The sequence below is a fragment of the Acartia tonsa genome, chromosome 14 (genome assembly GCF_053477335.1).
Source record: "Acartia tonsa isolate MP-2025a chromosome 14, ASM5347733v1, whole genome shotgun sequence".
Lineage (NCBI taxonomy): Eukaryota > Metazoa > Arthropoda > Copepoda > Calanoida > Acartiidae > Acartia > Acartia tonsa.
In genome coordinates, this window is record NC_137273.1 from 33,593,250 (window position 1) to 33,619,558 (window position 26,309).

At 30.8% G+C, this 26,309-nt stretch overlaps 1 protein-coding gene across 1 annotated transcript; it reads right to left on the bottom strand.

Moving 5' to 3' along the window:
* Positions 1-416: 416 nt before the first annotated feature.
* LOC145306595 (uncharacterized) lies at positions 417-25,886 on the bottom strand. Its single transcript, XM_080148801.1, has 14 exons — positions 25,732-25,886; positions 25,463-25,520; positions 25,266-25,330; positions 24,486-24,590; positions 23,763-23,850; positions 23,498-23,586; positions 22,338-22,448; positions 21,559-21,651; positions 13,505-13,678; positions 4,284-4,371; positions 4,040-4,151; positions 3,908-3,975; positions 3,287-3,403; positions 417-2,791 (listed from the first exon to the last, which is right to left on the bottom strand). Exons 2-14 carry the CDS (start codon positions 25,469-25,471, stop codon positions 2,777-2,779), a joined length of 1,134 nt encoding a protein of 377 aa, XP_080004927.1. The 5' UTR covers positions 25,472-25,520; positions 25,732-25,886; the 3' UTR covers positions 417-2,776.
* Positions 25,887-26,309: the final 423 nt, after the last annotated feature.

Genomic DNA, 26,309 nt, shown 5'->3' on the forward strand with positions numbered 1-26,309 from the left:
TAATTATCTTCATAATGTAAAAATGTCTGTGTGTCTCTTATACTTATATATTGTATAATTATCTTCATAATGTAAAAATGTCTGTGTGTCTCTTATACTTATATTATAGGTATTACTTTGCTAATTTTAGAAAAGGCCTATATAGTTTTAGGATTGTTTTAATGCTTTCTTTCATTAATTTTGTGACATCTATAGAGAACTGATCAACAAATTAGTTAGATAAATTATTGTTAGATAGAGGAAACATATTTGTATATTATTATCCAAAAGGCAGTTGTATTCAACATAGAAACTTAAATTGCATTGCAAACTTATATATCTTATTGAACATATTATGTATTTGATAAAGATAATAGATTGATAAGTAGATGTATATTATGTAATAGATTTTATGAATTTTTAATGAGTAGAAAGATTTATAAATATATTCTAACAACAGATTATGTCGATAACAAATCTTACACCTTTTTTAAGATAACAGATTGATAGGTAGATGATTGTATATTATGCAATAGATTGTTTTATTTTTATCTTTAATGAATAGAAATATTTATAGTTAGATAAATTTTATGGAATAGCTACCACCCCCCGGGGGGGGGATATAATATTATATTCAGTTTTGATTTCATCTTAAAACTATCAACAATGATTCGTGAACAGTTTATTCCAGAACAAAGGACTTTTCTTTTACTTGAATCCTCTAAATTAAGTGAAAGGAAAAAAAACTTTTGGCCAGATCTTCTACAAGGATATATGGAAAGATTTCCTACATCGCGACCACCATCTAAAAATACAGTGAGAAATATTATGAAGAAACAATTATCTAATTGGACTATGCATAATTGTAACAGTAAGAAATCTCCAGGGCGCACTTTTAGTGGCCGTAAGCGCACAGCAGTGACAGAGAGAAACAAGCGGAGAGCTCGCCGTTTGATGGATGCGGATTCTAAACAAGGATGACAACATCCATAAGTAGCAAAGCACAAAAAATCGTAGATTGGAATACGTACAAGTAGATTAAAAGGGTATTCATTAAAATCAAGAATATATTTATTGGATAAAATATACATTAAAACTTGTTTTATTATGTATGATGACGATGGTCAAAGTAAATTACATAAAAGATGCTCATAAAAATGGGAAAATTTATTTTGATACTGATATCCCAAAAAAGTTTGAAAATTGGATATAAAAAAAACAAAGATATGGGGAAATATGTAAAACATATTAATATAGCCAAAAACCTGAATAAAGGCAGCCTGGCCGCCATGGTTGTTTTCTTAAAACAACAGAAAATTTAATTTTTATCACCTTAACTTTAAAAAATTAGGAAAAATAGACCATATAGATGGAAGATATGGAGAAAAATGTGAAAAATATAAAAAAAAAAATAAAACCTGCTAAAAAGGCAGTCTGGCCGTCATGTTTGTTTTCTTTAAAAGACGGGAAATTAAATTTTGATATCTATAATTGAAAAAATTTTGAAAATCAGGCCATAAACACTGAAGATATGAAGAAAATTGTGAAAAATATAAAAATAGCCTAAAACCTGCTAAAAAGGCAGTCTGGCCTTTATGGATGTTTCTTTAAACGATGGGAAATTTAATTTTGATATCTATAACTGAAAAAAATTTGAAAAATCGGACCATAAACACTGAAGATATGGAGAAAAATATGAAAACTATAAAAATAGCCTAAAACCTGCTAAAAAGGCAGTCTGGCCTTTATGGATGTTTCTTTAAACGATGGGAAATTTAATTTTGATATCTATAACTGAAAAAAATTTGAAAATCGGACCATAAACACTGAAGATATGGAGAAAAATGTGATAAATATAAAAATAGCCTAAAACCTGCTAAAAAGCGGTCTGACCGCCAATGATGTTTTATAGTCAATTGTGCTCCTTATTGATGGGAATTTTGTCAAAAAATTTCAGCATTCTATCTTTTATAGGAGCTGAGTAAATCCCATTTCCCCCATAGCGTTACGGACTGACTGACGGACGGACAAAGTGAATTATAGAGTAGCTTCGCTACTAAAAAGAATTAAAAAACATTGGACGTGACCATTCTCCAATAAATTCATGCCGTCGAAACAGACTTGGAATTAGTCCAGCAAGCTGGCACAGAATTGCTAAGGAAATAGAATATCATCCTTATAAAGCTGTTAGAACCCAGCGGTTATTGGACACAGATTTTCCTAGACGTGTTAGTTTCAGTGAATGGATTGAGAGAAAATCTGTTCAAGAGATGAGAAACATGTTGTTCTCAGACGAAGCCTATTTTGATTTAAATGGGCATGTTAATTCGCAGTATGTCCGCATGTACTCTGCAAAACGACGAGGGCGGCCAGAAAACCTTGCACATGAGCGGTTTGTTTCCCAAAAATTGCATGTTTTTTGTGGCATTCGAATGTCTGGACTGTTTGGTCTAAGATTTTTTCGCAATGAAACAATGAATGCTGCACGATACCATTCACTATTGCAATATCATGTGTTACCTGAGATTAGAGAATCTAATGGTGGCAATCTGGCCAACCTTACCTGGACACAGGATGGAGCTCCATGCCATACAGAGAGGAGGAATATAGCTTACCTGAGCCGCCAGTTTGGGGGTCGGCTTGTAAGCAAAGGAGCTGATCGTGAATGGCCACCAAGGTCACCTGACCTTAATCCTTGTGACTTCTTTCTGTGGGGCGTGGGGCTATTTAAAATCCAGAGTTTATTATCCCAAACCTACTAACCTGGATGAGTTGCAGGCAGCTATAGAACGAGAGGTTAGGCAGCTTGATCCTGCAATTTGTTATAGAGCAGTGTTGGATATTCAAACACGAGCTGATAAGTGCATTGATATGGGTGGAAAATGCTTTGAAAAATAGTCCTGTCTTGATAATAAGAAAGCATTTGATATGATATTTGTGATATTTTGTCTATGATAAAAAAAATGCGTTTTATGTTTCAGTAAACCTGTAATTAAGTTGAATAAAAATTGAAATAAAATAAAATATGTTGGTTTATCATTTTAGACAGATAGGAATAGTATTTTTTTTATAAAACAATATAAAAAGCCTTAAAAACTGACCGAAAAAATTATCATTCATGCTTTTTAGAATTAATCAACTCTAAAATGCGCCGTTGTTTTTAGAGTAATCAATAAACACCTTTTATAAAATTAATCCATATTTTTATAGAGAATAAGAATATATAATTATTTTTTTCATACTCCTACTGGTTGTTTCCCAAAACCGGAAAACGCATTTTTTTTAAACGCCCTGTATAAAAACTTACCGTTCTTGCTTGAACATAACGTATTATGTCTTGATTACAAGTGAGCGGGTTCATGAGGGTAATGTTTGTATATCCATATTTTTTTCCAGCGGAACCCACCTCTGTTAAGCCAAACCCCTAGTAAATTAATTTCATGAAATATTCAGTAAAGTTGGGTTTCTTTACTTAAAATCACTAATGAAAAAAATTCTTAAAGCCTACATTTAGTATAAGTTATAAACACTAAAGGTTTGTTGTGGCACAAATCTGATTATTCTTTTTTAGGGGAGGGGGATAAAAACCCCACCAACCATTCTATCCCCAACCCCACAGAAAAAAAGGATAGGACGTCCTTGTTTAAACTTTTTAAATGATCAACTTTTAAAGGTAATGTCTAAACTTCAAAAGTTGGCAATCTTTGTGTAGAAAAAAAACAATAATTAGCTACACAGGTCTCTATTGATTACCTCTTTACTAGATAACCGTGCAATAACCTAGAGGATCTTTCAAAACTTTTAGATGTTATAAAATCAAAATAATAAAGTTTAAATTGATATTCTTATTGATTATGTTCAATTCTATTTAGTTTAAAAGATTATTAATACACTCACAACTGCTTTGTTTTTCGAATATTTCACTTACATATATTGAGGCTAACTTTTCATCAAGATCATTTCCAGAACTTATACATAGTGGCGTGTCACCAAGAACTAAAATATTAGTTTGTGTCAAAATGTTGGCACTAGTTTTGATATCTATGTTGAATTGTTTTACCATCATAGTCAAAGATAATCCTCCTGTCAAGTTCAATAAGTGCAATATCATTATAAAGTTGGGGATATTTGTGATGAGGATGCACAAATACTCTTCTTTGTTGTACAAATTCCTGAAAATTATATTAATCTTTTATTTAGGCTTTTAGTTGGATTAATGTAATGCTGCTTTATCTAAAACAGCAGCTATACCCGGAAAAAATACGATTAGGATTTTTTATTGGGGCAATCATTTAAAATAATACCTCATATTTTGGAAGAGAAGCTCTGACTTTTGAGATCCTCGGAAGAGTATAGTATGAATCATAACAGTGTGCTGCACTCAACATCCATCTAAAAAATACTTGAGCCATTTTTTAAAAACTACAGTATTTTAAAGAGTCTTAAACTGTTTTTTACCTATTTTTAAAATGTATATAAAAAATATACTATGACACCAGTAGAATGAGACTGCAGAGCCTAAATTTGAATTAAGTCCCCAATAAACTTTTTTGGGGGGATTTAAATATTAATTTTTACTGTTGCTGTGATCATTTTGACCGAAGCAAAAGGTCTTTTTTTTATTTGGGTAAAATTTGTAGCTTTTAGAGTGTTTTGCTTCATAAATATTGTATTCTGGTATAGAGTAAAATTAGGCCTTATGATTTTACTATAAAAATTCACTAAAAAGTTAATTCTTTATAATATATCAACGAATTAACATTAACATGTTTGTGTTCTCTCACTTATTTTAAAAACATAAAAAATGGCTGTAAAGGGTTAAATGACAACAAATGTTTATGCAATACAACAAATTTATTTTTGTCACATATACAAATGTGTTATAAAATAAGATTATTCAAACTTATCTTTTAAGATAATTTTAAAAAGTATGTATCTTTTATGTATATGGTTTTCATTCTTTTCATTTTAATTAAATAAAAAATATTTAACTACATTGAAAATACGTCACTTTGTGAAAACACTCTTTTTTTGAATTGTAAAGAATTATATAAAACAAGACTTCTTATTGGTTAGATTTCAGAATTATTTGTTTTATTGTAAATGTTAGATTTTTCATTAAAATAATTGTTTTGGGAAAAAAAATTATTTCCAATGAACAGAGTAATGTTTTTTTATTGTATCAATATAAAGTGAATTATATTAAAATGTTTTGTAAGCCACAATATTACCCGAAGTAAAAAAAGAGCTTTTGCTTTGGTCAAAATGATTACAGCAACACTAAAAATTAATTTTTAAATCCCCCAAAAAAAGTTTATTGGGGACTTAATTCAAATTTGGGCTCTGCAGTCTGATTCTATAGGTGTCCTAGTATATTTTTGACCCCCCATTCAAAAATAGGTTAAAAACAGTTTAACTTTTATTTTTATAGGTAGTTGGTGTTTTAGTAAGTAAATAGAAATAGGAGAGAAGAACTATAGTGTGAACCCCTTTTTCGTAAATCTGACAAAGGAACTCCTCTAGCTGACAAAAAACTTTAAAATATATAATTTCTAGAAAGCTAACTTTATATTAAGGAATTCAACAATTCATAGCTAACTTATTAAAGGATTTGTAATATGCTTTACACTATACTAGAAAATAAATTTTAACACGATATAATTTACGTGAGAAAAACTTTATCTTAAGAAATGCGACTATTTACAGCTGACTCTTTATATGAACAAAATGAAAAAAATATTCTTCTTACACAAGTGTGTACAGTGTATACACAGTACAACGCTAGGTCCTGTTGAAAACGTAACGAACGTACTGTTGTATTGCTATTTGTTGTTATTTTATTTTTATATAATTTATTTCAAGGTAAACATCAAACAAATTATGAATTTATGTATTTTAAATGTTTATAATAGATACGAATTACGAATTAAAGATTATAAATCATGTACATTTGAAGTCCGAGATATTATTTTTTTATTTCAATAGAAACTCAAGAAAAAAATTTTATTAAACTGTTTTTAACCTATTTTTAAACGTATATAAAAAATATACTATGACACCAGTAAAATCAGACTGCAGAGCCTAAATTTGAATTAAGTCCCCAATAAACTTTTTTGGGGGGATTTAAATATTAATTTTTACTGTTGCCGTAGTCATTTTGATCAAAGCAAAAGGTCTTTTTTTTATTTGGGTAAAATTCGTAGCTTTTAGAGTGTTTTGCTTCATAAATATTGTATTCTGGTATAGAGTAAAATTAGGCCTTATGATTTTACTATAAAAATTCACTAAAAAGTTAAATCTTTACAATATACCAATGAATTAACATTAACATGTTTGTGTTCGTTCACCTATTTTAAACACATAAAAATTGGCTGTAAAGGGTTAAATTTGATGTCAACATGACAAGATGTCAACAAATGTTTATGCAATACAACAAAATTATTTTTGACACATATACAAATATGATATAAAATAAGATTATTCAAACTTATTTTTTTTAAATATTTTTAAAAAATTATGTATCTTTTACGTGTATAGTTTTCATTCTTTTCATTTTAATTAAATAAAAATTATTTAACTACATTGTAAATAAGTCACTTTGTGAAAACACTCTTTTTTGAATTGTAAAAAACAGAAATGAAACAAGACTTGTAATTGGTTCAGACTTCAGAATAATACGTTTTATTTTAATGTTAAATTTCTTCTATATAAATTATTGTTTTAGAAAAAAATTATTTGCATCGAACAGAGTAGAGTTTTTATTATTGTATTGATATAATCTGAATCACATCAAATTGTTCTGTAAGAAACAATTTAACCCCAAACTAAAAAATGCTTTTGCTTCCATCAAAATGATCACAGCAACATATAAAATTGATTTTTAAATCCCCCAAAAAAAGTTTATTGGGGACTTAATTCAAATTTGGGCTCTGCAGTCTGATTCTACTGGTGTCATAGCATATTTTTGATATATGATAAAAAAATAGGTTAAAAACAGTTTAACTTAAATTCATAAAGGGATTTTTATTATTTTTCAACGATTGCAATAGATAAAGCATATTTATTATTAATGCACAGATAAAACATAGATGTGAAACAACAATATGAAGGCAGTACTTTATGTGATGGACTTGATTCGAGTAAAAGTTGAAAGAACAGCTCTAGTTAACTCTAATGAAAAAACTAGAAAACGTCAGTTTAATTCAACCAATGAGATTTCATGAATGCTCCGATGCGATTCATTTATTGGCTCAATTAGACATTACCTCTCTTTCTTAGTACCTTTAATAGTGTGTCGGTATGTATTTCTTGTATTCCCTGGCAAGTTCGAACCCATTAATCCCTTTTTTCCTAACACCAGAATTCCCCAGAGAATGAGTGTGTTATGCGGCATTCCTAACTATCTCCGCGCGTGGCTTGTAAACAAACAAAAGAGACGCGCACTTTTCCTTTGATGATTTCCATGTGAGGAGCTACGTGAATGAAAATAATGTATTGCTTGAATATACATGCGCTCTGATATGTGGAAGATCTCAAATAAGCCTTCCTGCTTAGTTTGACATCATATGTGGTAAGAATTTATCTTTTAATTCTTGAAAATAAGCGTAGAATGGTACAAATTTATGAAGAAATTTAAAAACATTAATTTTTCAGCAAATAGACCATTTAACTGCTAAGTTTTGATATACGAATATTTACTTTTATATTATTGATTATTTTATTCTAAAATTATCAATTTCTGATGCGATTTAATATGATTCGTGCCAATTTTAAGTTTTTTAGAAAATTCATATTTTTTATTAAATTAAAATCACGCAACCTCGATGTTACAAAATAATAACAATTAATTTTATGTAATTAATTCTTATATTTTTGTTTTAGACTTACTGTTTTCATGGTAATAAATACACATTCGTAAACTTCACTATGTTGGTCATTCGGGAGGCTTCGAGATAAGATTTCGAGAACGGCTAGGCATTGCGTTCCGAAACAAATAGTAAGTAGTAGATGTAAAATTTTCCATAAAATTCAGATATGCTATCGTTTTTTTTTTGTAGACCTCTTATTTTTTAAGTAATTTAATTTTTTTTTATAAAAAATTAAGTAGGTTTTAAGGTACTAAAATAGTAAGATCTTTAATTTGACACTTGGCTTTTCTAATTCTGTTGAGTAATTAATGAAAAAATCTATTTTTTTTTTGAACCCACGAGAATACAAACTTTCAACTTAAAGGGACTGTGAATGTAAATTTTTCTCATCTTAATATCAAATCTTAACATTATCTCATTCATAATATCTCACAGATAGAGCAAAACGCGCTTTTGTTTGCTTAAAAAACGGCTTTTTCCGACGATTTTTATAAGGTACGGGGAAAGGAAGAAATTTTCCGTATTATATAAAATGTGCATTAAATTGCTTTTTTCTCCCATTATAGCTAAAATTAAACTTTTTCCCATAGTTCTAGATTTTTCCTAACAGTTAAGCTGGCTTTTAACATAATCCTTGCTTTAATCCAATGTATATTTACTTAGAAATTGATAAAATAAGCAATATTTTTTTATTGAAAACCAAATACAATAACAAAGCCAGAAACAGGTTTTTTATTAGTATCCAATTAACTTTAAATGGCCCATCTCTCGCCCACCTTTAATTACAAATTTGTAAATAATAAAGACGCAATATTTCTTTATAAACAGTCTGATAAAAGTGTAAACTAATTCTCCAAAGTGGGTTATTTATTGTTCAACACAATAAAAAAGGATATTATTATTTTATATAACCTATGAGATTCAACCCTTTGTAGACAGTGAGGTATTTTTTTTGTCAATAATACGAATTTAAAATATGTCTTTATTACCTAATTACTACGTTATAAAAAAACGAATTGGCAATTTTATAGCATAAAATAAATCCTTAACAGTAAGTAAATTGTTTCAACTATATATGACAAGTTAAATATCCCTACAAACATTATAAGAAACAAAAACGTTCAGATTTTCCTTGTTTTTTCCTTTTTCCCTCTCAAAATACCATAAAATCAAGGCATTATTTCTGGATATTTTTGTGAATAGGACATTTTTGGTTGATCAGTGTAGTGAAATGTGCTTAGTAAATGTTAAGATTTGATAATCAGATGAGAAATTTTTACGTTCACACTCCCTTTAAATATATCATTACAGAGGCATAAGAAAAAGGCGTTACATATACTTTTAGAATGAGAAAAACATTACAAAATTCTAAGCAAAATTGAAATAAAAAGTTTACAAAATAGTAAATAAACTACGATAAAAGAAATTATATGAAAATATTATATTATATTATACAGGCAACCATTTTAAATCTTTAACAGTAAAATCATTGAGAGGAAAAATGGGAAGGGGGTAAATAGGGGGTAAGTGTTGCCTGTACAAAAAAAATATGTTAGGCTATTTTTTTTTACTTTTTTCAATTTTGCTTACAATGGATTCGTAATATTTTTCTGATTATAAAAGTATATATGAACCCATATTTGTTATGCCTATTTTAGAATATATTTATGTTGAAAGTTTTGATTAAACCTAGGTTTTAAAAAATCGACTTTTCAATAATTACCTGGCAGAATTCAAAAAGTAAGGTGTCAAATTAAAGATCTTACTATTTTTGTTCATAATGGCCATTTTCTTTTCTTATTTATTGCGTTATAGTACCTTAAAACCAACTTATTTTTTTTTTTTTTAACTTAAATTACTTAAAAAATAAGAGGTCTACAAAAAAAACCGATTGCATATCTGAATTCTATGGAAAATTTTACATCTACTACTTACTAAAAACACCAACTAGCTATAAAAATAAAAGTTAAGACACCTTCTTTATTCATTTGATTTAATCAAACTTTAGATTTAAAAATTCTGTACATAATAAAAAGTAGAACATACCCGTCCGTCCATCCGTCTATCTTAAGCCAAAGATTACTATAACCACTGCACCAGTTGGGCTCTACTATTCAGGGAAAATAGCTAATGGTCCTGTGGTGGTTTTAAGCTATTTCTTGAGGCGTGGTAAAGAAATAAATACAATGTAAACTAGAAAAGATTTCTTGTTTAAAGCTAAAATATCTCTGAAATTTGTGGTCTTCATGGGCCGTATTTGTAAATGTATTGAGATGGGTTTAGGCTATTTTCCTCACATTATTTGCCCTCTGCTAGAAGCTAGATACAAATAATATAATAACTAATGTATCCTACTAATTGTCTTATCCTTATTTGTTGAAATAAATTTGAAGAAAATAATTTTCTTTCTCATATATTCATTCCTTTTTCTTATTGGATGTCATTTCATGCCCAATGAGAGACTAGTGTTTAAATATCTTAAGGCTTTTTAACATATTTATTTTGAATGATAGAATTGCAACATTCTCTCACTAAATACAAAAAAAGATTTTCTTGTGTCTTAAAATTTATTGTCCCAACTAAAATTTGATTTTTGAGTATAAAACAGTTGGGGAGTTGAATACCTTTTTATAGAAGCAGAAATATAATCTATGATTACGGTTTTGACCCTCTAAAAAACGTAATCTACCATTCCACTTTCCCCTCTCTTTGGGGTGATATCATCAATGCTGATATGATTTTTGTAATCTACCATTCCAATTTTGCCTCTTTTTGTAATGATATCATCAATGCCGATACGATTTTTGAAATATACCATTCCACTTTCAAGAGAGGCAAAACTGGAATGGTGGTTTACACTTTTAACATCGACATAATTGAAATCATACATTTAGTTTAGGAGCTACGTGTTAAATTGTCCCAACTGACTTAAAACTTGACTTGCGAGTAAATTTTGGGAATTTTACCATCTTTTAAATAAGTCACTTGGTGAAAACACTCTTTCGGAAATTATAAATAATTGAAATGAAACCAGAAATCTTATTTGTTTAACTTTAGCATTATGTGTTTTAATGTATTATGTTAAATTTTTTACTGAAATTGATTGTTTTAGAAAAAAAATTATTTCCATCGAACAGAGTAGAGTTTTTTATTATTGTATTGATAAAAACTGAATCATATAAAATTGTTCTGTAAGAAACAATTTAACCCCAAACTAAGAGTTGCTTTTGCTCCCGTCAAAATGATCACAGCAACATATAAAATTAATTTTTAAATCCCCTCAAAAAAGTTTATTGGGGACTTAATTCAAATTTGGGCTCTGCAGTCTGATTCCACTGGTGTCATAGTATATTTTTGATATATGATTAAAAAATAGGTTAAAAACAGTTTAACTACAAAAATTTTAAAAAACAGTCCATAAACACTAAAGATATGAGGAAAAATGTGAAAAAAATAAAAATACCCAAAAACCTGCAAAAAGACAGTCTGACCGCCATTGATGTTTTCTTGAAACAACAGGAAATTTAATTTTGATATCTATAACTGAAAATCTTTGGAAATTGGGCTATAAACACCAAAGGTATGGAGAAAAATGTGAAAAATACAAAAATAGCCTAAAGCCTGCTTAAAGGCAGTCTGACCGTCATAGTTGTTTTCTTGAAAGGACAGGGATTTAATTTTGATACTATAACTGAAAAAAATTTTGGAAATCGGACCATAAACACCAAAGATATGGAGAAAAATGTGAAAAATACAAAAATAGCCTAAAACCTGCTAAAGAGCAGTCCTACCGCCATTGATGTTTTATAGTTAATTGTGCTCCTTAATAATGGGAATGTTGTCAAAAAATTATCAAAAAATTATCTTTTACAGGAGCCAAGAAATTTACGTTTCCCCCAAACTAAGACGGACATACGGACAGACAGACATTTCAAATTATAGAGTAGCTTCGCTACTAAAAAAAAAGTAAGATCTTTAATTTGACACATTACTTTTTTAATTCTGTCTGGTAATTATTAAAAAAAATAGATTTTTTAAACCTCGGTTTAATCAAAACTTTGAACGTAATTATTTCCTATCACAGGCATAAAAAATATGGGTTCATATATACCTTTAGAATCAGAAAAATAGTATGTATCCATTGTAAGCAAAATTGAAAAAAAGTAAAAAAAATAAAAATAACCTAAATGGCCTAAAATATTATGTTGTACAGGCAACACTTATTTCGTCCCCTCTTTACCCCCTTCCCATTTTTACCCTAAAACAATGATTTAAGATGGTTGCCTGTATAATATAATATAATATTCTCATATAATTTCTATTATTGTAGTTTATTTACTATTTTGTAAACTTTTTATTTCAATTTTGCTTAGAATGGATTTGTAATATTTTTCTCATTCTAAAAGTATATAAAACACCTATTTCTTATGCCTGTGTAATTATATATTCAAGTTCAAAGTTTTTATTCTCGTGGGTTAAAAAAATAGATTTTTTCAATAATTACTCAACAGAATTTAAAAAGTAAGGTGTCAAATTAAGGATCTTACTATTTTTGTTCATAATGACAATTTTCTTCTTTTTTTGTTGCGTTTTAGTACCTTAAAACTGACTTATTTAAAAAAAAATTTTATTACTTAAAAAATAAGAGGTCTACAAAAAAACAATTGCATATCTAAATTCTAAGGAAAATTTTACATCTACTACTTACTAAATACACCGACTAGCTTTAAAAATAAAAGTTAAGATGCCTTCTTTGTAAAAAATCCTTATATAGAAAATTTCAATATTAAATATCACCAGCTAGAAGAAATATTTGAAGCAAATTTTGGCAAAAAGTTAGAATGCCAGTGTAATCATATTTTAAAATTAAAACACCACTTTTCATTGTCAAAATCTTTTTTTATTTCAAATCATCTTCTTTTACAAAACATAAAATCCTGGTATAAAAATAAGAAAACTATTTCACCGTATCAAATTGAAAGACTCTATAAGAGTGACTAAGACAATAATGTTTTTTTTCTCTGATATCCATGTATGTAACTGACATTTAGATATAAAATTAAAGTGGTGTATTTCCTGCAGGCTTCCTTTAAAAAAAATCCAGTGATGTCAAATATTTTTAAAAATTTGGGGAGGGGGATTTTAAATTAGCGCATTTGTTTAAACACCAGTTAATGTACAAAGAAAAAGGGGAAGAACAAATAAGGTTTGAAAGTTCCGTGAACCCATACTTCTGTCATCTGCCCTAGTATAAAAAAGCTTTGATTATTTTTTAAAAGAGGACCTTAAAGGAAATTTCTAAACTAAATCATTCTAGTTGGATAAATAACTTATAAACAAAAAAACTTTATGAACAATTAAAGGCTTTTTAGAGCTATTTAAAATATCAGTTTTATCCTCTTAGAAATATTTTTTTCAATTTCAAAAATCTTACTAGAACTATGAACTCTGACCTTGGTGATCGGCACCCTTGCCTGCCTAGCCGCAGCACTCGGTCCCTAGCCTGCCTAGCCTATAACCTTAATAACCTAAAATAGTTGTTCTCTATCAGAATCATAGTTCTGTTGTGGGGGGGGGGGGGGGGGGTATAATGATTTTAAAAATTAAAGAAATAAAATTCTGAGAGGATAACGCCAACATATCTAAACATTTAATACCTGTCAGAAATTATTGCTGACCCACATTCGATAAGGGATTTACGTAGAGTATTATCAAAATTAGTATAATCCTCAAATGTATCATCATTTGTAACTCTGTCAGTTTCCTCAAATGTTTCATCATATGTGACATTGTCATTTTCCTCAAATGTTTTATCATATACAGCATAGTCACTAAACAAATCATCAAAACTCATTAAAAATTAATACTTTATATAGCAACTAAAGACTGCGCCCTTAGCATCTAAGGACTCAAAAGGGGGGTAAGAATTGAACATAAAAAAGACCTAAAACCATCCTAAGTTTTAAATCTAAAAATAAAATAGGATGAAACCTCCCAAACTGGAGAACTCAAATAGTTCTGTAATTACTGAAATTTAACCCTACTACTTCATATATGTATATCAATGAATTATGTGCAGGAGGTTTTTGTGTCTGTAGATGATAGGACAAGTAACTTTTTTATTTTCAAATATTTCTTCATATATTTGGTTTAATTTTCCAAATTTCCAGTTGTTCTGAGCATCCAGTATGAAATTTACTTTGATTGCCATTCTGTCAGTCATCATACAGAATATTAATATTCAAAAAATATAAGAATATGGGATCATGGAAAGAAAACAAAGTCATTCCTAATTAGGACAGAAGTCACTGTGTTTCGGTATGTTTTTCTTGTATTCCCTGGCAAGTTCGAACCCATTAATCCCTGTTTCCTTACACCAAATTTCCTAGAGAATGAGTGTGTTACGCGGCATTCCTAACTATCTCCGCGCGGCGCGTGGCTTGTAAACGGACAAAAAAAATGCGCACTTTTTCCTTTGATTAGTCCCACGTGAAGAGCTACGTGATTGAAAATAATGTATTGCTTGTATATACATGCGCTCTGATGTGTGGAATATCTCAAATAAGCCTTCTGCTTAGTTTGACATCATAATGTGGTAAGAATTTATCTTTAATTCTTAATAATAAGTGTAGTATGGTATATTTTTACGAAGAAATTTAAAAACATTAATTTTTCAACAAATAGACCATTTAACTGCTAACTTTTGACATACGAATATTTTCCTTAATTTTAGTGATCATTTGAATCTAAAATTATCAATTTCTGATGCTATTTAATATGTTTCGTGCCAATTTAAGGTTTTTTAGAAATTTTATATTTTTAATTAAATTGAAATCACGCAACCTCGATCTACAAAAATAATAAACCATTAATATTATGTAATTAATTTTTATATTTTTGTTTTAGATTCACTGTTTTCATGGTAATAAATACACATTTGTAAACTTCACATGTTGGTCATTCGGAGGGCTTGAGATTAAGATATCGAGAACGGCTAGGATTGCGTTCCGATACAATGAAAACAAGACAGAACAGATGCAGCTAAGAACATTCTGTGAAGTTTTGTGAATGTGTTGGTTGTGATACCTTACCACACATTATTATTATAGTCATAATCAGTACAGTTAACTTTAGTGACAATTATGGGTCCTAAAAAGAATAAAGGTGAACAATTGAGTAAGCGGCTGCGTCCAGCCGTTGATGCCCTAACCAGTGAGCTAAATAGAGTGATGAAGTTGGTCAGTGATACTTCAGAACTTAATGTTAGACATCTCACTAAGGAATCAATCCTTGTCCATGACAAGTTCGAGACATTTGACAGCATCATGGTCGGTTTTAGCAAGCTTGGGTTGAGAATCCAAGAGCTTGATGAGTTTAGTGACATTTATTCTGATATAGTTACTGTACAAAAAGACTATAGTGCCTTGAAAGACGCTCTTGATGCTATAGAAGAGCTTAGTGACATTCAAAGTGTTGTTGATGTTGTTGGTGATAATTTGCCTAACCATCAGGCTGAACTTTATGATCGATGTTTGAAGATTGTGAAAGTTATTAAAGGGCCATACTTTCCCTTGCCTGATGCAATTATAAACACTTTGTCTGCTTTGATGAAACGTCTGGCTGAGGTTAAGCTTGAACCTGTGAAGCCACCCACGACGACGGCGGGTGCCTCGACAGCATCGCCATTTGTGTCACCGTTTGGCACACCACAGTTCGTCGCCGGTTCTATGTTCACGCCAGGATATATGAATCGTGTCGACGAACGTCTTCTTCCATCATTCGACGGCCTGGAAGCTTCCTATGTAAGTTTTAAAGACACTTTTAAAAAGCTTACTGTAGGACAAGACCCGTCGTATTTACAGTTATTGTTGAGCAGTGAAAAGGTCTGTAAGAATAAAGAGCTTAGACTCCAGTTAATTCAGATTCAATCGCATGAATCTCAGTGGGCCTACCTTGACGCACGTTTTAAGTCCAAAACACGTCAGATGCTCTGCCTTTTCAACCAATGGGAGAAGAAGTCTAAACCGTCGGACTCCAACCAGATTGTGACTGTGTTAGCAGAGTTTGGCGGAGCAGTTAGCCAGCTGGAGCAGCTGACTAAAGATGATGAAGATGATGAAGTTACCACTAGTCAGTGGTTGACTGTGATACTTCTTGAGATGTTATCCAAGAAGTTGCCACGTGATTTTCAAGATAAGCTCAATTTATCATTGGGCTCGATGGATGTCCCAAACGTCCCAAAGCTGTTAAAGATTATTGAAGAACAGCGTGGCGCCATTTTAATGAGGTGTTCGACTGATATGGACACCCCCTCTAAGAAGAAAGGTAACCCTGCGACAGCCGCTACCGCCGTAGGTAAACCTGGTAAATCTAAGATGAAGCAGTCATGTTTTGTTAGTGGCTGTGATGAGATGCACTTACTTTACAAGTGCCCAAAATTTCGTGACCTGTCTGTGCCAGACAGGAAGAGTATTGTGGAGAGTGCTGGATGCTGTTGGATTTGTTTGCAAAAAGGGCATAAATCTGTGGATTGCCCGAAGGCAGATGTAATAGGCGGCTGCAAAGTGGACAATTGTGGTCAGGCCCATAACAACCTTGTGCATGAGAGTGTTGATATGGCTGCCGCCGTCTATGAAGTACATACTTCCCCTAAGGCGAACCTAATGTTAATGTTACAACAAATTGACGTCGTTGATATTAATCGCCAGAAGGTCCCAGTGAATGCCATGTGGGACACAGGTTTAACTACCACAATGGTAACCCAGTCACTTGTTAATAAACTTCAGTTACCTTTTACTGGACGTTCAGCAAGAATTTCTCTAGCTGACGGTGAAGTTAAACGTCTCCCGACGGTCAAGCTATGTTTAATTGATCGACACAAGAATTATCACATATTAGAACCTGTGGTAGTGCCTCTCATTGGTCCAAAAGAGGCGATCTGCTCCATAAATCCTGTGGAGGCAGCTGTTTTGTTTGATATGAAACCTGAAGATTTTACTTTGGTTGATGGGCAGGTTGATTTGCTCGTAGGGCACCTGCACCCATCGATGTTTCCCTACTCTGAACGTTCAGTAGGAGAAACCATGCTTTACTCCAGCCTGTTTGGATCTGGATATTTTGCTGTTAGTGCTAATGGTTTAGCAAAGAGTAGGTATGTTGTCTGCTCAGATGTTCAGCCGCAGCCGACTGTTGGTGCTGCTTGTGATGCTATTATTGAACCTGTTGGTTCTGCTTGTAACGCGGCTGATGAACCTTTTGGTTCTGCTAGTGCTGCAGCCGTTGACAACCTGGCTACGGCGGGTGCTGCCGTGGTTATTACTGATAATGATGTTAGTTGTGCTGCAGTTATTCCTGATGATATTGGTAACGATACTGTAGTCGTTGATAACTTTGTTACGGCGGGTGTTGAGCCGCTGAATGATTCGGTTCCAGCCGGACAAGAGCCGACGGGAGTTTCGGTTCCGGCTGGACAAGAGCCGACGGGAGTTTCGGTTCCAGCTGGGCAAGAGCCGACGGGAGTTTCGGTTCCAGCTGGGCAAGAGCCGATAAGAAATTCGGTCTCGGCCGGACAAGAGCCGACGGGAGTTTCGGTTCCGGCCGGACAAAAGCCAGTAGATGATTCTAAGTTTTATGACAGCCACACTTTTATTACGTGCCCTGGTGGTGTTATGAATCAAGAATCGACTTGGTTGCTGCCAAGCTGGCCGCCCGACGCAGGGTAAGAGGCCTGCCAATGGTGGGTGGAAATATGGCGGGTGTTGCCGCCAGAAAGTCATTGAAATTTTTCAAACCACACATATCTAATCTACAACATGAACTATTATGTGAAAATGATCTTTAAAGAAAAAAAATATATCACAAGTTATATATTAGGCTTGTGAAGGGAACCAAATGGGTTCTGTGAAGAATAAGTATTCATTATTCAACTAATTTTATTGTTCATACCTAAGCACAAAAATTCTACAAAACTGTTTAGACTTTTAAAGCAGATTTTAAAAAGATTTTGTTTCTTTAAGTATGATTTTGAAAAGCAAAAGTTCGTGAAATGATTTTTGCAGATTTTAAATTGAAAAATAGATTTTTTACAAATTATTTTTCTAGTTTTTTTATGGTTCACGTTTACTTAAAAAATGTTATTTCTCAGATTCTCATATGAAATAATGCATTAAAGTAAAGAACACAACATGTAATATTATTATGATAATGTTTAAGATATTCCTCATTATTATTTTAAAAAGATTATCGCAAAAAATCAAGATATTTGTTTAAATTTGTAAGCAAATCAAAAATTTTCTTTCATTCCGGAGGCAGAGATTCTTAACAATTCATGTACAAAGTTTTTTTTTTGTTCACTCCGGAAGCTGGGATTCCATTAATCCACGCGTAAAGATTTTTTTATTCCGAGAGCAGAGATTCGTAGTAATATACGTACCTAACGATTTCGGACAATTTTAAACCTTGAGAAAGTATTTTATAGCAATTATTTTCCTAGGTATATATATTTTTCGTTCATGTTTAGCATTTATAATAATGAACACGATGTGTAATATTATTAAAATATTGATTAATATTTTATTTGAATATCACAGAATTAATTTAAGATAAACTATGCATATTTTAAATTAACTCTACCTTCATTTTTATCGCATATATTAAAATTGAAGTAGTATTTTTTGAAAGAAATGGGTAACATTTCTTAAGATTTACAAGTAACGCAAATTTTGATACAATTTCGTTTAAACTTTCAAATCGATGCAAGATTTTTTCATTTGAAATGCAAACTTAAGTTTTTTATACGTTTACGCAAGTTCTTTCAATGATTTAAGTCTTTCCGGGACCAGGGATTTTTTTCGCGGAAATTTTCCTAGGTACCTACGCAAATACAAACATTTTTATCCTTGTTTGATTGAAATTCGATATGATAAGAAATTAACAAATGAGAGTTTTACATCATTTAAATATTTCTTTATGATTTATTATAATCACATAAATAATTTAATATAACATGCATATTAAAATTATTACTATTTACCTTTGAACTGATGTACCTAAAGAGAAATTGCAGATTCAGCATTTTAAAGTTCTTTTCTTATATTGAGCTTTTGTTTTATTTTGGTAATTTAATTTGCATATTTCAATTGCAATTTTATTTTACGCAATTTTGATTCACGAAGATTTAAAATTATGAAATTTTAATTTTCCGATGTTTAATGATTTTATGGTCATATTTATTTAGATTTAAGTATCTATTTTATTAAAACATGTTAGATTTAAGGATCTTACCTATCTTATCTTAAAAATGTTTAGATGTAAGCCCGAGTATTTTTCCGTTGGAAACAATGCTAATTATTGAGAAGTTTTTTATGAAATTCTACTTTTCTTTTCTAGCAAAAAGATTTAGTAGAAAAAATGTCATTATTTAATCTTTCTTTCTTTTGATGAAAAAAGTTTGAGTTGATTATTTAATTATTGATGCGATTTTTAGTATAAAAATCATTTACCTGTTTTATTATGTAGGTGCCTAATTGAAGTTTAGGTACTATTGATTATTAATTCATGTATTCGCAATTACATGGTCTGTAATTCTAATTTTATTGAGATTATGAGGCCATGATATAATGAGATGTGTGAGTGGTAAATGTGCATTTCATGAATGTTGAATGCTTTTCCCATTCCTTATTCCTATCCTTATGTGGTAGTGGACTCGGTTTGAGTTATTGTGGTATTCGCGAGTTACCATAATTATTTTCAGGCCTGATGGCCATGACATTTTAAACTCTTGTGGTTTATGTGTTGTGAGAATGTGATTTTGTGGACACTGTCTGCACGCATATTGCAAAGATGAGGTATTGTGTTCGATTCCCAGTGAATAGACGGGTGTGTTTCGGTATGTTTTTCTTGTATTCCCTGGCAAGTTCGAACCCATTAATCCCTGTTTCCTTACACCAAATTTCCTAGAGAATGAGTGTGTTACGCGGCATTCCTAACTATCTCCGCGCGGCGCGTGGCTTGTAAACGGACAAAAAAAATGCGCACTTTTTCCTTTGATTAGTCCCACGTGAAGAGCTACGTGATTGAAAATAATGTATTGCTTGTATATACATGCGCTCTGATGTGTGGAATATCTCAAATAAGCCTTCTGCTTAGTTTGACATCATAATGTGGTAAGAATTTATCTTTAATTCTTAATAATAAGTGTAGTATGGTATATTTTTACGAAGAAATTTAAAAACATTAATTTTTCAACAAATAGACCATTTAACTGCTAACTTTTGACATACGAATATTTTCCTTAATTTTAGTGATCATTTGAATCTAAAATTATCAATTTCTGATGCTATTTAATATGTTTCGTGCCAATTTAAGGTTTTTTAGAAATTTTATATTTTTAATTAAATTGAAATCACGCAACCTCGATCTACAAAAATAATAAACCATTAATATTATGTAATTAATTTTTATATTTTTGTTTTAGATTCACTGTTTTCATGGTAATAAATACACATTTGTAAACTTCACATGTTGGTCATTCGGAGGGCTTGAGATTAAGATATCGAGAACGGCTAGGATTGCGTTCCGATACACACTGGAAATTGATCTAAGGAAGGCTACTTATGTCCTTCATCTAACAAAATCTAACTTAAGGGAGGTGACTTATGTCCTTTGTCTGACAAATTCTTACATTAGGAAGGCTGCTTATGTCCTTCATCTTGCAAAACTTAGCTTTTCTGTCCTTAACATAGCAAAACCTCACAAAACATAGCTTTTCTGTCCTTCACATAGCAAATTCTTGCAAAACATAGCAAATTCTTGCAAAACATAGCAAAGTCTAGCAACACATAACAAATTCTTGCAAAACATAGCAAATTCTTGCAAAACAGAGCAAACTCTTGCAATAAGGGTCCCAAACTCAAAAACGAAGTTTCAGCGCGATCCGACCACCAGTTCTTGAGATACAGTGACCTGGTGTCCTTGGTACCAACGGTAAGATTTGGGAAATGGTTCAAATCCTTAGTAAATTTGGCTAAGTCCAAAAATATTTTGACACCTAGTCAAATTTTTGAAGAAAAAATACCCAGGTGACACCAAGCGTACCTACTGAGAGGACACCAGGTCAAAAATATTCTAAGGATTTACTAAGGATTTGAACCATTTCCCAAATCTTACCGTTGGTACCAAGGACACCAGGTCACCGTATCTCAAGAACCGGTGGTCGGATTGCGCTGAAACTTCATTTTTGAGTTTGGGACCCTTATTGCAAGAGTTTGCTATGTTTTTGCAAGAATTTGCTATGTTTTGTAAGAATTTGCTATGTTTTGCAAAATTTTGCTATGTTTTGCAAGAATTTGCTATGTTTTGTAAGAGTTTGCTATGTTTTGCAAGAATTAGCTATGTGAAAGACAGAAAAGCTAAGTTTTCCAATATTTTGCTATGTGATGGACCAAAAACCAATTTTATGCAAGATTTTGCTATGTGAAGGATCAAAAAGCTAGGTTTTAAGAGGTGAAGGGAGGCTACTTATGTCCTCAATCTTGCAAAATCTTTGTTAAGGGAGGCATGTTATGCCCTTCATCTAACAAATTCTCACTTAAGGAAGGCTACTTATGTCCTTCCTAGGAAGGTGACTTCTGTCCTGTGATCTGAACTTATAAACAAATCTTTAAGAAAAAATTTAAGGTGACAAAAAATCAACAGAAAATGATCATCTTACCATTCCCCGTTTTCATCTAGTTCTGTGATTTTGGGAAACTCATCCTGTTGAATCTTAACTCCAGATTTTTTTATTTCTTTTAGAGATTTAAACCTGAAATAGTTGTAAAAAGTTTATAAGTACTTCAATACTTGATTTAGATCCTTTAAGCAAAAAATGTCTGACCTGATTATCAAACCTTATAATTAACACTATCTCATTCAAAATATCTAGATGATAGACTTTGTTTTCTTTACCTCATTACAACTTTTTACGTTGTAAAATGAATATGTTGTTTTCCATTTTTTCCTTTGATATTTAAAAAGGCTTCAAATCAATTCATAAAATCAGGACAATATTTTTAATAGGACATTTGTAGATTAGTATATTTACAGCTAAAGGTGCTTAGAATATAACTAATTTCAACTACCTACACATTGGTTTAAAGCAAGTATCAAAGAATAAAATCTGGAAAAATTTCTTCCAATCTTTGCTTTGGAGAAAGTACTTTTTAAAGGAAACAAGCGCCTATTTTACAATATCTTTGAGATATTACGAAAAAGATTATTTTAAGATTTGAGAAACAGATGAGAAAATTTTGTGTCTTGATCATTTTAACAAATTTTAAGATTTATTGTCAGGTCTTAAATGAAAGACTCAAATCTAATGAACTAATTATATCAGCACCAATATGCAAAATTTTAGTTTTCTTAAAAATCTGCATATTTCTTTATTTAAACACAAAGTTCAAAGTAGGTATATTATTTTATTATGAACTAGGCACCTGGTTTAAAATTTACCTGCCACAATCAAATGATGGATTTTCAATATTAGAATAAGATTTTGATTCACCAAATATCTGCTCCTCAGTATTTCTAAGACTTAGAAACCCACAGAATCCACAACTTTCTCTAATAAATATTTCCTCGTATTCATTTCAAACTAATTAAAATCCTGTGGATTAGAACTGGTTTTTGGCCATGTGAAAATATTATGCCTAGCATTGTATTATATCCAGTTTTCTACGAATATAAAAATGTACAATCATAAGATTAAAACCAGTTTTATTTCCGCGGAAAGCTGTTTATAATTAATGTGTTGAATATTTTTTCAGATAAATTCTGAGATACAATCAAATATTGTTAACTAGAGTTTGCTCGATATAACTATCTCCCTATTGGCTAGTTTTCTATATGCATATCTATTTCTCAATAAATCTATTTTCCTCACCCGGCATTACTATTTAAAGAAAGTAAATATTTAATAATTTAAATGATTTTAAAAAGATTTTTTAAATTATATTTTTTTCTTTACAATACCATCACCAAAGGGTTAATATGATTACTACAATTTTAGTTTAATATTTGAACACACAAAGTGTCGCCACAATCGAATTCTTTTAAAACAGAGTTTTCTTAAATTTATCATATTATAAATTTAAATTTTCTTATTCATGATTAGAAATTAAATACTTCAATATAATGTAAATAGCAACATGAAATGAAAAAAATGAATTTATTTTTAATAGAGTAAAATAATGGGTCTTATCGTTCTGGCCAATGGGATTTTATTATGGATTATTGGAGCACTATAAGTTTTAAACATAATTTCCTTGGAAGACTTGAGCTCATTTATAGACATTTATTTCCTATATAGATCTGACATGGATCTTGATGCAATACAGCAGGCTGTTTTGTACATGTTAAAAATTAGAAGATTTCATTAAATAAAAGTAATCGCAAATATACTTAGTTAATAAATATATTTCCCAGGTTACACTTAGTATAGGTGGATATCTTTTTGTATATCTTTTTGTTTACAGGGGACTTAACCAAAAATTAGACAGTACAATTGTAGAAAAAAATGAATACAATAGTACTCTTGTACATCTAGTATAAATTTTGTCTTTTATAATTAAAATTCTACATATACTATGAGCAACCTGGGTACTGCAACTAACCTGCAAGCATGAGCCATAAACAAAGGTTCTGTGTGACAATATCCTTGGCGTGCAAAAAATTCACATTTACTATCCTCATCAACACACCCCTTAAAAGTAATTTAATTTTGGTTGAATTTTGCAGACGGACGGACAGACAGGCATTATTTTCTTTTTTTATAGATTAAGGAAACGACGAAAGTTTATATACTTTGAAAATCAATTGATTTGTTACTTTTTACTTTACGTCAATATTTGTAGTAAAAAATCAGATAGAATAGTTAACCTTTGCTCCACACCAGCCACAAGACTCCTGGCAAGCAAGAATCATAAAGGAAAACATGCTGCTATACGGCAGGTTATCACTTAGTTGTCTAAAACAAGTTCTTATATTCTAAGATTTATAAAAAAAAACAGGAAGCCAACATGTGAAGCTCTAAAATCAGATAGATAGACAAACGAACAATAACTATTGTAGAGTGTCAGAATTTAATAAGTAAAACGTTTATTGCATAGAACAGTAAAAAGGACATACTTTCAGTTTTTCAATTTGATTATAGAGAAGCCTTGCTTATAATATTGTACCTTGTTAACCTAGGAATCATTATTTCAAAAATCAGATAAAGCAAATAATCATATCATACAAAACGTCATGTCAAAAAAGTTAAATATCTAAAGTTCTAAATTGACTTACGGACTTGCTGGTAACAATTATAGAGTTGCTATGCTTCCAAAAACATACCTAACTACTATAGTAATCACCATACAGTGTTGGCAATCGATAAGACATGTTTAACATTTCTAACTAATAGAAGGCAAGGGCTAAAAAATCTGATTTTAATTTTATGATTGTACATTTTTAAATATTTATAGAAAGCTGGATATAATATGATGCTATATAGACATAATCTTTTTGTATGGATGAGTACGGCTTCTAACCCTCGGGATAATAATCGGTTTCGAAAGAATTTGGAGAAAAAATTTACAATCTTTAAAACAGATATCTTACCCTGACATAAAATCCTTCTCCGGGTCACAAGCTCCATTTGATGCCCAAATTTTACAGAAAGGTGTCTTATCTTCACAAGGATAGTTCTGGTCAGATTTTAGAAACCTAAGAATTTCATACTCACAATCCTTAAATTTGATATCAAATTTACATAAAAGATTAAAAGTATCAGATTTTTGGAGAAGGTTGGTGTATCCACCCACCTAAAATTGTGTAAGCAAACCCAAAACTTCCCCCCCCCCCCCCCATCCTTTTTGGAAGGGTTAATTACCACCCCTGACATTTACCACGCAAAAAAAATTCTGCGTGCTTCGCGCGCCATTTCACCCATTTATTTCAACCCTTCTGATACAAGGAGGAATGTTAAAAATCGTATGAGTTGTGTCAAAATTTTTTGCCTCTGCCAAGATCCTGTGCGTGCACGCAACTGATTTGAAATAAAAGTTTTCTCGTATTCATTCGAATCCGGTGGATAGGAACCGGTTCTCATCCATACGAAAAAACTATGTCTAGCATCGTATTATATCCAGTTTTCTACGAATATAGAAATGTACAATCATAAGATTAAAACCATTTTTTTTAGCCGGTGCCTCCGGCACCTCGGGGCTAAAAAAACTAGTTTTAATCTTATAATTGTACATTCTATATCCGCGGAAAGCCGTTTATAATACGATACGAGAAATAACTATTATCGAAGTATTGTTAGCTTTAATCTTATTTGGTACCATGTCAGTTTTGTAAAGTTCAATAAAATATCTAAAATAATTTTTTTAGAATTACCTGGGTATGAAAGTCATGGAGGTATTTCTTCTTTCCACATGTTCTTTTTGACAGCAGACTTTGATCTATTTTTTTAGTTATAAGCATCAAATAACAAGAAGACATATTTAATCTATTTAATTTGTATTTTTATACCTAGCTTGTAAGTTAAAACAATATTGCTGTGTTTCAATAAGAAGAAAAAAAAAGATATAAACCTTATCCATTTCAAAACCACAGAAAAGTTCAACTTGAGGCGAAGTCACTTTTCCACAACTTAATATTAGGTAGAAATTTGGCAATTAAAAATATATTAAACAATTATCCCAATTTATTAGATAATAAAATAAATTATTTGGCAAAACATAAATCTGGAACTGAGTATTTGTGGATAGTTCTCTTTGACACTCTAGCAATGTATGTTTAATACATTAGAAAAAGAGCTCAGAACTTTTTGCAATAAATAATTTAATAAATTAAATGATACCTATTAAGTGGTACACATTCACTGTTTGCACTATTTGCACACACAGAGCTATAATCATCTTCAGTAACTTCTTCAAAATTACTTTCATTATATTCATCAATGGCCTGTAATAATTATTTAGAATTAAGATATGTTAGTACCTATAACTCAAGTTGCTTATAGGAAAGTACTGTACATTGTATTCTATATGTTCATGATACTTGCCTTACACCGAGGATCACTTGGAAAACAAATGGGATTTGATCCTAATTCGTTGGCACAACAGATCCTTGGTACACTACCAAGGGGCTTGAATCATAAAATTAGAAAATTTAATAATTTTTAATCATTGGGAATAAAATTGAAATTTTTACTTTTTGATAGTTAATTAACTAAAACTTTACCAGAGTAGGAATAGGAATTTTATATCTTTCAAGTGATGGACAATCCTAAACAAAATAAACATCAATATCAAAATAACAATGGATTTTTTTTTTTGTATATGATAATCTTTGAAAATAATTTTGCTAATCAGTTAGATTTTTTGGTAATTCTATTGTAAGTAACAGCGTCTATTTTGTAAATAACCCTTTACTTAT

Coding starts and splice junctions, on each gene's coding strand:
- LOC145306595 (XM_080148801.1), bottom strand. Junction 23,851..24,485: donor GAGAAGGATTTTATGTCAGG/GTAAGATATCTG, acceptor AACTTGTTTTAG/ACAACTAAGTGATAACCTGC. Junction 23,587..23,762: donor GTGGCTGGTGTGGAGCAAAG/GTTAACTATTCT, acceptor ATTACTTTTAAG/GGGTGTGTTGATGAGGATAG.